A 13,079-nucleotide genomic window follows, 5' to 3' on the forward strand; every position below is an offset into this window, starting at 1 on the left:
TGTTTCTATGGCCGGTGAGAGACTGACTATATCAGTCAGGTGTATCTGCGATATGAGGAATATAAGTAAAGCAATGAAAATCCAGTGTTTCCCACACACACTACTTAACTGGTCAGCCCAACCAGGTACATTAACAGTCGAGAGAGTAAAAAAAAGTAAAAAATAAAAAAATGATAATATAGAAAGAAAGAGGGGGAGGAAAGGGGAAATAAGAGAAAGGAGGAGAAGGAAAAGAAAAAAGAAAATGAATGGGAAGAAAAAAAAAGAGAAAAGAAAAATGGAACGAAGGAAAGAAGAAGGACAAAAATAGGAATAGGGGTATAGAGGAAGGGAAAAAGGAAAGGTAAAAAAAAAAAAAAAATACAAGCATACACTCGAATTACACACACACACACACACACACACACACATACACACACACACACATACACAAGCAGGGCCCACCAACATACAAAATTGCAAAACGTTATTATTACTCCCTGCTTGCCTGTTTTGTCTTGTCTTTGTCTATGCTGTGCATTGTATCGTCGTGTCTCCCCTGTCTCCTACATACTTTTGCTCTTGTCATGTCCCTCACTTGTCTTGTATTGTTCTGCATCACCTAAAAAATAAAAAAAAAAAAAAAAAAACAGTCGAGTGAGTAACTTTGTTGACACATTTTTTTCCCCTTAAGACAGCATGATCGGTCATCAGTTGATAAGTGTGCCCTCTCTATTCGCTCTGCCCCTCTCTCTGTTCACTGTGGCACACACACACACACACACACACACACACACACACACACTTATTGAAGAAGAAACAGAAAGTAAGACGTGTGTGTGAGTTGGGTGAAGAAGTCGGTAAAGTGATTGATATTGTGATAAAAAAATAAATTCCAGGAGGGTTTCACATTTATTCAGACTTACTTTGGCAGCTGCAATTCGATACATTCAGTTTTTCGGAGTTTTGTAGCCATGAATTGACAAAATATTTTGCCTGAGAACCCCCTCTGATTTCTGTGTGGCCCTCTGGCTGTTGAAGTTGAATAGCCCTGACATAAAGGTTAGAACACAAGACATGCTCCCTGTTTTCTCAAACAGATGACTAACCATCAGTTATTGTGTTTGTCTTTGTCAGACGTTGATGCAGCAGTGGTAATAATTCAGTGATTAAATGAGTGAAAATACAACACTTACAGCGTCAGTATTTGAATTCGCAGGCTTGCTAAGTTTCAGATCAACATTAGTAAGAAGAGCATTAGCTTATTAGCGAACATGCCAATACAGTCACAAACTTTATCAAGGGGATGTTTTTGTGGCAAGGATCCCCGTTACATAACTGCCTGTGAACTTCTCTTTTGTGCATCAGTTAATTCTCTGACAAATAGGGTTAGATAAAACTGGATGGTTCAACGGAGCTAATAAGCTACAATATCTTCCACTATTTTGGTCTTTACGGCTCGTTGTTCCCTCAAAGGTCAGCTGTCAACACAGCTTTCTGAAAAAAAAGTTAACCAAAGTTGATCTCGGTGCAGGAAACAAGTTTACAGCTGTAGCCTGTATGTCTGTGTGATAACAAAGGAGCCATGTTGATGGACTGACTTCATGCACGCTGCAGGATGTCAAAGGATCTCTGTCATTCTCTGACTGAGACAATTTGATATGTGTTTCGACATATTTAGAGTGTTATGGAGAGTGTAACTGAGCCTCCCTCTCTCACACACACACACACACACTGACACATACGGAGTGTGTAGTTCAGTGGAAATATGAGTTGTAATTGGCCGGCTGGTTGCTATGTGCTAGTTTTATTTTAATTACACCTAGCTGTCACTGTGTATTTGTGTGTGTTTATGTGTGTTTATTCTTACTGAGATCCAGTTTTATTAGATTCATTCGTAAGGTCCTAGAGATAAAATGCTCTTTATGTTTTCTTCCCTTACCAATTTTTTCTTTTCTTTTTTTTCAACTAATTGTTTCCCTTTATACTATAGGTGTCTCAGTGTGCCGGCTTATGTACACAACACATTTATAGCATGTTTTGGATTGGTCTACAAGGTAGGAGGGGTAGTGTAGAGGTAGTTTTTAGAATATGTAAATTGATAATTGAAGTTCTATCACAAAAAAAAACAAAACATGAACAGCCGAGATATCAATTTTTTAAATATCTGGAGGGGATCTTTAAAAAGTGCTTCATCAGTGCACTCATCTTCGCCCCTCGACATCTTCATCATGTGCGAAACACCACAGATGCTCAGTCTGCAAGTTCCTGCAAATGAAAAATTAATCAGCTCCATTTGGATTTATATGCTAGATAGGGTGAGTGATTAAATATAAGCCATGCTCTGAAGTTGCCAGTTGTGGTTTGCAACAGATGACACAGAGCTCTGCAGGTCAGATCGGTTACAGGAGGTTCAGTCTGCAGCTGACGGTTCAGCGGAGCGCTGTGTGAGATTTTCCTTCTTACGTCTTTATCATATGAGCTTCCAAGTAGAACCGACCATGTGTGTGTGTAAATGTGTGTGTGTGAGAGGTGCGAATGCCAGAGATAACCCTGACTGCAGAGCCAGGATCGTAAATCTCGCTTCTACAGATCAAACTTGACTGACCAGCAGGAAACTGGAGGCTAAGATTAAGCTCGGGTTTAGTTATAGGTTTGAGTAGATAATTTATAGACCGTCTAATCTCAACAGCTGCTGATGTCAGCAAACACTGCAGAAGGAAACTTTGATCATATGGAAGTGTGAAATAGCTCTGTTTTATAATGACTTATCCGCACTGGATGTCATTTTTGCCGCAAGGGGTCTGTCATTCAAAACAGTGTCGATGATGTCATGAAGTAACATGAGGTCACGGGATGTTGATTTAAACGCCCACCACCATTACTGAGGAAAATGTGATGAATTAGGTAGAAATTATGTTCACATACAATGTGATGTATTGAAAACATAAATATGAACCTATTTCTCAATAAACAGCCACAGCTTATGTGGGCTTACACAAAGGCTGTGTCTGCTGTGTAGTGCTGTTTCAATTTAAGAGTGAGAATTATTGTATCCTATAAAGTGGATTCAATGTAACTCAGAATGCATTATAATGGTCCTTAGCCAACCAATATATACAGTACCATCGAATATTACAGTGAAAAGGAGAAACTTGGTTTAATTAAAATTATTGAAATTCGGAAGTTAAAATAAAAAGAAAAGTTAATATTTTGGGGCATTTTATCCAAATCTAGAAGCTGTTTTGTAAAGAGTAAATGATTTTCCATGGAGTGAAATGACCATTGTGTGAATGTACGGCACATCATAAATGTTATGTGTTTTCATTATTTTATTAAAAGTTTGGTTTGGTATTTAATATATTTAATTATTTTGTTAAAAACCAATGTGAATATTAATTATTGTGTGAAACATGAAGAACAGCAGGTAGGCATAATGCACACTTTTATATTTCTTTCCCACACTTCATTTGAACAATGTTATCACACAAGTACTTTATTTCTAATATCTTGCGGCCCTAAAATGTACATAAAAATGTTCTTTATTTTCAATATTGCAATCTATACGGAAAGAAAATATATTGCAACGTCAGTTTTTCTAATACAGTAGCATGCAGCCCTAGTTTAGCTCCAGTCACAGTGTCAGACATGGTCTAAACTGCACTTACCTGCTTAATGTCCTGCACAGTTACATCTTAACTGGTTAATTCCAGATTAAATATCAGACCAGTTTGACTGATCAGTTTAAAAAGTACCCAGCACGTTTATTTCAGTCCCAAGATTTGTAGGCTGCAGATAGAAAATTTAAGCCGAGACTGTTAGTATGTTTACAGGTGGCACTTGGTTTCTCAGATCTTCTGAACAATCACCAACAGCCTGAAATAAAACTGTCAAGCATGTTACCTAGTTATTGGCGGGTTTTCATTCTGGCTTACAGTCCATTTCCATTTAAATGCAGTAGCAGATGCGTTTGAGTATTTATAGCACCTTCTTAGAACAGCAACTAACTGTAAGACAGACAGGGTTATAGTGCGTGTGTGTGCATGCGCATGTGAGTTGTAACCAGATATTAGAGGACAGAAGGACAGGATTAAGATGACCCTGTCACCACACTATTCGTCACACAGACACATACTTAAAGATCTCTCCAATTCATACCGATCATACAGGAAACCATGTCCAACTACAGACTTAATATAACCCTTTTTCCAATATGTGGCACATTCACACCCTAAAACTGACTGAATCAAGTTCTGTATGGAGAACCAGCAGGCAGACTTGAGACTCGCTGAATGTTTGAAGGTCTTGTTGGTTGTCCCTGAAACACTGACATTGGAAAAGAGGTCAGACAGTTGTGAGATAGAGTTTCTAAAGGCCAAAGGAATCCTGGAGATAGTCCTTCATGACATTTAAGGGATCCTTTAGGTGGCTTAAAAACCCCTTAGATATGATTATAGGGTTCCTTACAGAAGTTAAATTGGTCTTTGAGTTACTTTGAAAAATCCTTGGAGAGAGTGAGAGGGTTTGCTTGTTCTGAAGTGTTTATATAAAAGATGTACCTACGTTAAATTGGATCAGGGACTGGTGAGGAAACTTGTGACTTGCTTTTGCAAAAGTTTTTAAAAGTCACCGTAGGGATTTTCAGAAATGTCTACAGGTTCTTGAAATGCATTGCACAGTCCTCCAACAGAGTCTACTGATTCACATTGATGCACTAGGAGGTGGTTTTCAATAACCCCTGAGTGGATTCAAGAGTTCTGAAGTTCAGATTGTCCTTAAGTTGTTCATGAAGCGATTTGACGGTGTATAGTCTGAAAAACAGTTCAAAAAACTTGGACTCCAGTGTTATGGCTGTAAAAGAATGTTGCTCAAAGATGTTTGTCTTAGAAGGTTTCCAGAGTACCTAAAGGGGCCTTCAAGATTCTTTATTTAACTTAGGTATCCATCTACGGTATTTCAAATGATCCTCAAAGTGCTTTTAGTTGTCTTTCAGGTTGTTGCTTGTTTATAGTTAATGAGTTGGACATAATAATATGGTTTGAAAAATTCTTATTTGTGGTGTACTGTTGTGATCCTGTAGTATGCTCTAATTCAAAAATAGACTATGGATCCATGAATCCAGAATAGTTTTGAATCGAAAATAGATTCTGAATCTAATCGTGACCCCAAGAATCTAAATTGAATTGAATCGTAAGACACCCAAAAATTCCAAGCCCTAGTCGATAGTCGTCTTCACCTTCTAAGTCAGAAGGAAAATGAGTTTAGTTAAGAAAACTTCAGTGAATAATTTAAACTAGTATTCTTGACGTATCTTCAAAATCTGTTTAGTGACACATTTCCTAGAAGGTAACATAACCATTGCCATTTTTGAAACCATAGATACTTTTAAGTACACACTATGTGATGATGCAGACGTTGGACTCCTCTCGGCAGTAGTCAGGGGATTACATTTGAAATACCTTGATTTTTGCATTTTCTTACTAATGACAGTCTAAAAGTGTTCAGATCAAGTTACATCTTCCACTGAAAAGTTGTGATAAATTATTTAAGGCAAAGCTTGTATATAGGCACCTGAAACTGGCTGACACATTACACCTTCTTTAAAAATAGATGCTAATCTGTATTTACTATTATGCATAATCTCCAGGCTAATAGCATCTGATCCAGACAGTGATTTGGGCTGTTGTGTGTCTGTCTACATGTTTTGGATTACAGCACTGTGTTGTGTCATGCTGTTAGTGATAAATACAGATACTGACTCACAGCTCTGTTATATGAGGATAAACTCAGCTAGAACCAGCATGGCAACCCGCCAATCCAGAGCTATCTCAATGTCAGTTTGAAAAGCACACAGTTAGCCGGCAATTCCTGGCCTGGCTTGGCCTTGTCTGGCATGGACACAAATGAGTATGCTCAATCCAGATTGTGCAGATCAACATGGAGAACTTTCTCAGAAATCCTAATCTGCAAGGGATAGAGCTGGCTTAGACAATGGATTATAGTGCATTAAGGAGGTGTTAGATATTGGTCATAAGGCATTCAGAGTGACTTAAGATGGGTTCAAAGTAATTTAGGAAGGGTTTAAAAGGCTTATAAGGTACTTTAAAATGGGTTTTATAATATTAAATTACACGTCTGGCCTTTTGAATGATCTTTAAATTTGATCAGAATGGTTTTTAAGCATTGATATTGAGTAACACAAGGTATCTAAGGTAGCTCTGAATAGTTTCCAAGGAATTTACAACTGTGGAGGATCAGTAATACAATAGATATAATAATAGAAAGGGCAATTGTGTATATGGTTGTCTTTCAATTGGTACGCACAATTATAATGTGCTTTGCTAATGAGGTTTTGTTATTGAGTTTGTTAGATAAATTACAGAAAAACTAGTGTTCCATTTTTTTATTCACTTTGTGGAAAGGTGCAGCGTGAACCTGTCAAATCTTGAGCTCATGAATCTGACTCAAAAATCCAAACGAATCGTCATCATTTTGAAAGTTTACCGAGGGCTATATGGTGGTCTATGTTTTAGGTTTGAATATGATAGAAGATTCGACTTTTGGCCTTGTGGGAAGTCTACTCTATCCAAGTGCTCTAAAAGTTTAAGATGGATTGCAATGGGTTGTAGGATTTTAAGAACATTTAAAATGGGCTATTGTGCAATAGATGTAAACTACAATAGATGATAACAGAAACAGAATCTATAAATAGTAATAAGGCATTCAGAAAGGGGTTGAAATTGGTTATAGTGTTAGGGTTTAAATGGTGTATACTGCAATAAACAAAATCTATTTAGTTTTTAGTTTTTTCAAGCTTCCATCACAATTGTCTCCAGTTAATTAAAAAATAAATTCATAGCAGACTGTTAGACCAATTATTTAGGTTCTAAAAAGGGTTAAAATGAAATATGAGCCTGAAGATTTAAAAAAAACTAGATAACCTGGACTGATCTGTCTTATGTAGAAAAGATTCAACCATATATCTCCAACCATTTTATACAGATCAGTATATAAAACAATCTAAAACATCCTGGTATGAAAAGACTTAACTAGCTGTAGGATGTGTAATGATGGATCATTATTTTTCACTCAGATTGGGTTATGGTGCTGCTAGGATGGGTTAAAATAGGTCGTTGTGACCTGGGTTACAGTGAATTTACAATGAGTATGAAGGCTAACAGTGCATTTATAATTGGTTAAATTGGTTTTCTAACATAAAAAAATGGGATGAAATGAATAATAAAGCATCTCAAATTGGTAAAACTGGTTTGTAGAGTATTTAAAGAACTAAGTGGGTTTACCTAAATTAAGTTGGACAGATGGACTAAACCAAGAAGACTAAATGTTCTTCCCCTCCTCTTCCTCCTCCTCTGTCAGAGTTGATTCAGTTGCTCTCAGTGCTTTTCACCCACACTCTGTTGTTACGAAATAATTCACTACAGGGCTTCTGCAAGCTGTGACTATAAAGGTACACCGAAAGAACAATAACACTTATTCTCCAGCAGGTCCACTCTTTTTTGTGTTTGTGTATACCCTATATGTAACACCTTCTCATGCGTAACTGGGAACAAACACAGCTGCAAGGAGGTTTAAATTTGGATTTGACTTTCAAGGCATCACGACTTTTCCTCAGATGGCCCGCACACACAAGGATGGCACGGAAAATAATGTCTTGATTTGACTCATTGTGGCTTTTACATGTGTTATGGTTCAGGTTATGATATGATGTTAATTCTGAACAACAATGTAGACACATGTTTTTCTTTTTACAGTTTTACAGGCACATTGTTTTGGTCACATTGTGTCACACTAAGTAAATTTATAAGCAAATCTCTGCCTCTTCAAATTGAGATGAAGAAGAACTGAGATGAGCGTAGCAACCCTCTGTGGCCCTTTGGCAACAGTACACACGGACTCATTATGGGAGCCGCTTATAAACCTATTTCTCTCTTTTTCTCTCTTGATTATTACTTTCTTCTGCCTCCAGCAGCTGGAACTCCATATGTTCTTCATGTTGTTACTGTTAAGTACAGATCAACTGTTCAGGTCTCAAGGTCAAAATAACATTTTGGGAATAACAAAAGGGAATTAGTTCATCAGAGGCTTTGCCCAAACGTATATGCATTACTTAGCAATATATATGTTGGGTGAGGTTCATGCTAACAGGTTAGCTTATAATATGTATTTTCTGACTTGTTAACACCAATGTTTTATTTGAATTCAACGTTTACATAAACCGTGAAGTTATAACATGTGTACCATTAAAGAGAAAGATGAGAGCAGAGTGGCGCTGTCTGTAGAAAGGTTATATTTAAACACAAGTTTTGCCCTGAGCAAAGTGTTTTTTTTTAATACCAACTGAAGGCTCCAGCTTCTTAACAACAAAAACCCTACACAAATGAGAAAATTAAGCATCTGCAGCTACCCTGAAAGAGGCTTGATGTTTTCTGTAGGAGCCATGTTTGTGAAGTGCTAAAACATATTGTTCCAGCAGGTGTCGCCTTTGGGTTAAGGTGAAACTCTATACAGGTAGGAACTATCACTGGGGTGTCAGGTGTTGCTAGACGGGGAGCAATTACACTTTTTTGACCGCTGTACGCCACGCTATGAGGTAACAGGAGTGATTGTAAATGGACATGTCTGGATTATTGTTTGAACAGTTCACATGTGACGGTAATCAAGACAATGAAGGAATGAGAAATAAATATTCCTAAACGAAGAAGATATTGGACTGTCTTATTTCGAATTCTTACTCTAAGGAGCGAAGCCGGCAAGCGCGTCAATTAATAGGCTAGATTAGCCCGTCTATGTAGCCCCTCAGTGGCTTTAAGTTTTAGGCTTAGCCGCGATAGAGCAAAGTGATTTTTTAATACCAACTGAAGGCTTTCAGCTTTTTAACAACAAAAACCCTACACAAATGAGAAAATTAGGCATCTGAAGCTACCCTGAAAGAGGCTTGAGGTTTTCTATTAGAACATCTTTCCAAAAAGGGGATATTATACTTTTCCATGTTCGTAAGACATGTAGTTAAAATGTTAGGTATTTGTTTTTAAATCCAAGCAAAAGTTTCAAATCAGGAGGTAAACATGTCCGAGTAATCCCTCTGTCTCCAGAGTTCAGTATAAAAGTTGCTCTGAATCCAAGGTTTTCTCACATGGTGATCTTGTGACATCACAAAGTCACGGAACTCCTTACATGGTCATATGCCCCAGGTACAGCAGAATGAGGACACGCCCACTTTGCCAGGGTTTCTCAGAGCTTACCAAGCCGAAGAAAGTGTGTCTGTAGGTAAAGAGAGAGTACCTGTGTCAGACAAAAGCTTAACTGACACCAGGATGAGTTAAATAAAACGTTTTTTAATTGTAAATCATGAAAAGCGACTAGAAAGGCTTTACATAGTAAAAACATTACACAAGCACAATATTGGCTCATTAACAAACTATGCCACTAAGTTTAAAAAAAACCTGCTGCTTTTGTTTTACAGGTATTGATCTTGTGTTGAGCCATTTTAAAAGGACATGACTTTCTTTGTTTTGATGTTGAACAGACCACTACTTAGCTCCACAGATGCCTATGGGACCGAAGAGCGCACCAATCATTAACAATGTATGTAGTTATTGGAAATCAATCACTCAAACTTTCTGTCTCTCTGTCTCCAGGAAGTGGGTGTGGTGCAGTGGGAGGAGCACTGCCAGGGCTAATAGGTGCCACTGGTCCCTCTGTGATGATGAAACCGTTCCTGTCATTTCCTGTTGAGACGTCATCACCAGTTGGACTTTTCCCAAACTTCAACACGGTATGATTGTGTGTGTGTGTGTGTGTGTTTGTGTGAGGGGCAGTGTGAGGGGCAGTTATAGTGACATGATGTCGTTGCTGCAGGCGGTACAGACTGACTGCGATAAAGAGGCCTGTCACTTCGTCAGCATCACTCTGTCATCACTGTTCAGTCAGTCCTCAGCAGTCTGGTGACCTCTGACCTCTGTGTGTGTCCTGCAGATGGACCCGGTGCAGAAGGCCGTCATCAACCATACCTTTGGTGTCACGTTGGTACCTAAGAAAAAACAGGTCATCTCATGTAACGTCTGCCAGCTGAGGTTCAACTCTGACGTAAGAGTCTATGTTTTGGTTTTTCTGTGTGTTTGTGAGTGTGTTGAATCTTTGATCTCATCCTTTTTGTACTTACTTTGTACTCTTCTATGATTAACTTCCTATTATGTGGTCTATCTGCGGCGTAGTCTTGCTGCCCTCAACAGGAAATTTCCACAATTTCACAGCAAATCATCGTCTTGACTATCCTCCCTGAGAATATGATCAGTTAAATTGCTGTGCTGCTCGAAAATATATGAATAGCTAAGCAGAGAAAGAAAAATCTGCAAAATCAAACATGTCTTCTTTGAACATTTGTATTTTCAGACCTGCTCCATAAACAACATGGAAATAAGTGTTGTCAAGAAAAGTTGATGATTAGCTAGGATAGCAATTTCCCCCTGATTTTAATCTATATGCTAAGCTAAACACCTATACTGTGTAGTAAAAAACCTATGGGGTAATTATCAATACAACAGATCCATATTATTCTCTAAGTTTCGAGACGATAGAGAAGAAGAAAACCTCTTAAACGTTGACGTGAACCCTCAATATATTTTGAAGTTAGCTTCCTTGTTTGCTAGATAAAATGTAAAGGAGATCATTTTAGCTCTCATTAGTTATCAAACGTAAGTGATTTAATCATGTTTAATCATTAACAACCAGAACAACTTCACAAAAAGAGTGCACCAAATAAAAATTAGTATTCCGTTAGCATAGATTTCCCCTTTATAGTTTCATTACATTTTTGATAATAGTAATAAAATCCAGCTTTGTACCTACAATAAATCCTCACAGGGATGTATTAATGGGGTGCTTGAAACTACTAAATTCACAGAGTACTCCTTCCACATGTTCCTCTTTAAATGGGGCTAAATGTTAGCAGTTACCCCTGCTTACCTAGGCTACAGATACAACCCCGTCAGACTGTAGCTTTGGACACACAGCTATGAAAAAGATTCTCCATCTCATATGACTTGGGAGACAGAGAATTCAATGATTTTGGTCGACTAAATGTTGGACCTTTCCTTTTATATTTTCCTAAATGACTTGTAAGCTAATAGACAATATGTGTGCTGTGTTTAATAACATTAGTATTCTAGCTTTGCCTCCAGCTAGTTCTATCTTATTAGCAAGTCAGGTCTATGGTTCAGGGGCTGGAAAAAAGAGATGACTGAATCTAATTTAAAATACCGTAGGGTTCTTAAATTAACTTATTTTGCAAGCTTTTGTTAGCATACGTTGCCTGGTAATTTCACAGCTTTCTTGTTAAAGTCACACACGTTGTTTTTTCTGCAAGTTTGATCCTGAAAATGACCAGAATGTGCAGTGCATTTTCTCTCCTTGCACTTTTGCTATAGCTATGCTATGCTGTGCTATTTGCAAAGGTAGGATAATCCTGACCAACCTCATGCAGTGTTTTTATAACCAGGTGTTGCCCCCTACCACTCCATATTAGTGCAGCATTGTGAACTCAGCTCAGCTCATTCATATAATGACGGCCAAGAGGAAACAAGGTTCCTTGTTAGTGGCATGCCAATCAAACATGACTAATGTATGAGCATTTGAAATTATTCATGAGAGAACATAAAAACAGGAATCACTGCGTAAGAGACGAGACAAGACGATGAGAGGAGTAAAGCATTAACTTCTGAACTGAATAAAAGCTGAGTCACAGAGCTTCCAGACAGTCACATGAGGACAATGCTGACCTGAAGGCTTGTAACAGTGCACTTACACACTGTCACTCTGCGCTGATACACTGTGTGGTGACACCTACCGTGAACAATAGTTTACATTGTAGAGTCGCTCAGTTTAACCTGACAACGTCTTGCATTTTTCTGAAAAACTGGTGAAGGGTTTGATATTTATTATCAGTGAATTATGTTAAATGTTCATAAACAAAAAGTAAAGAAAATAAGGCAAAGGGATCCTGTCTTCTCTAAATTATTATTTTCTTAATTAAAGGCATTAAAGACCAAAAAAAGTAAGTATAAATTTGTCAATTTTATTTCATTAAAAAAAAAAAACAATAAAGTTAAGAAAAACAAACAAACATAAAATCTAAAATTTTGAATGAAAAGGAGCAGAGAGAAGATTAATCTTATAATATCTGCCCCTCGTCTACAAAACATTAATTAAAACAAAACAGAACACTTAATTCAAAAACAATTTAAATTAAATTGGCTGCAGGCAAACAAAACAAAAAATCAAGCATGGATCCACTGAAGAAAAAATCAGCCAGGGAAAGTAGAGAGAGCGACATTTTCCAGCAGCTCCTCACCAGTTATAATGCAATTAGATGGTCAAAGGTAAGGTTGAATATGTTCTGTCTCTGAATGAAACCACTTTTTTGAAAGATAGTGAAGTTAATCAGATGTTCATGTTCGTTGTTGTATCCAAGCTTCACCAAACGACATTTCACAGAAAAACTCTTGACATTGTCTTGATAGATTCAAGTTGTTCAGGCCTTTAGATTTTGGGTGCTACTTGGGTAGCACATTCACCAATGGTGGTTTATGTGTTAATATCACAACAACATTTACAAGGCCTTTTCTTCTAAACAAACTAATAACATGATACAGACAACTAAAGAGAGCAGTAAAGAGTAGAGAAACTCCACTAACCGTGAATGACATCATGGTCCGACTCATTTGCTCTTGGTAAATTTCCCAGACTTTTACCTCTTTTGTTTACATATTTGCTCCCCCTGACTTTACACTGACATTTCACCAGTAAAAAAACCTCTGTATTAAGTCGAGGTGAGCAGATTCAGCCATTGACACATGCAACCCATGGGCAGTCAATTCTACACCATCAGCCTGTCAGAAAATGTCAGGAATCTTTCTCTTGTGCAGTGTATGTGTGAAAGGGTCTTATGTAACCTCATTTTAAAAAGCTAAAGGGCAAGGGTCTAGACACAAATATAAATATATAAAAAAAAAAACATCTGTGTGTTTTTTTCCTCAGTCTCAAGCAGAAGCCCATTACAGAGGGAGTCGCCACGCCAAGAA

General features: G+C 37.6%; 1 protein-coding gene across 1 annotated transcript in view; it reads left to right on the top strand.

Annotated features, from left to right (window-relative positions):
- znf385b (zinc finger protein 385B) overlaps positions 1 to 13,079 on the top strand; it is a 56,752-nt gene that overhangs the window by 35,879 nt on the left and 7,794 nt on the right. The window contains 3 exon segments of the mRNA XM_065962311.1: positions 9,639 to 9,775; positions 9,976 to 10,086; positions 13,036 to 13,071. Coding sequence (XP_065818383.1) covers positions 9,639 to 9,775; positions 9,976 to 10,086; positions 13,036 to 13,071 — 284 coding nt within the window.

Source organism: Labrus bergylta, chromosome 13 (genome assembly GCF_963930695.1).
Source record: "Labrus bergylta chromosome 13, fLabBer1.1, whole genome shotgun sequence".
Classification (NCBI taxonomy): domain Eukaryota; kingdom Metazoa; phylum Chordata; class Actinopteri; order Labriformes; family Labridae; genus Labrus; species Labrus bergylta.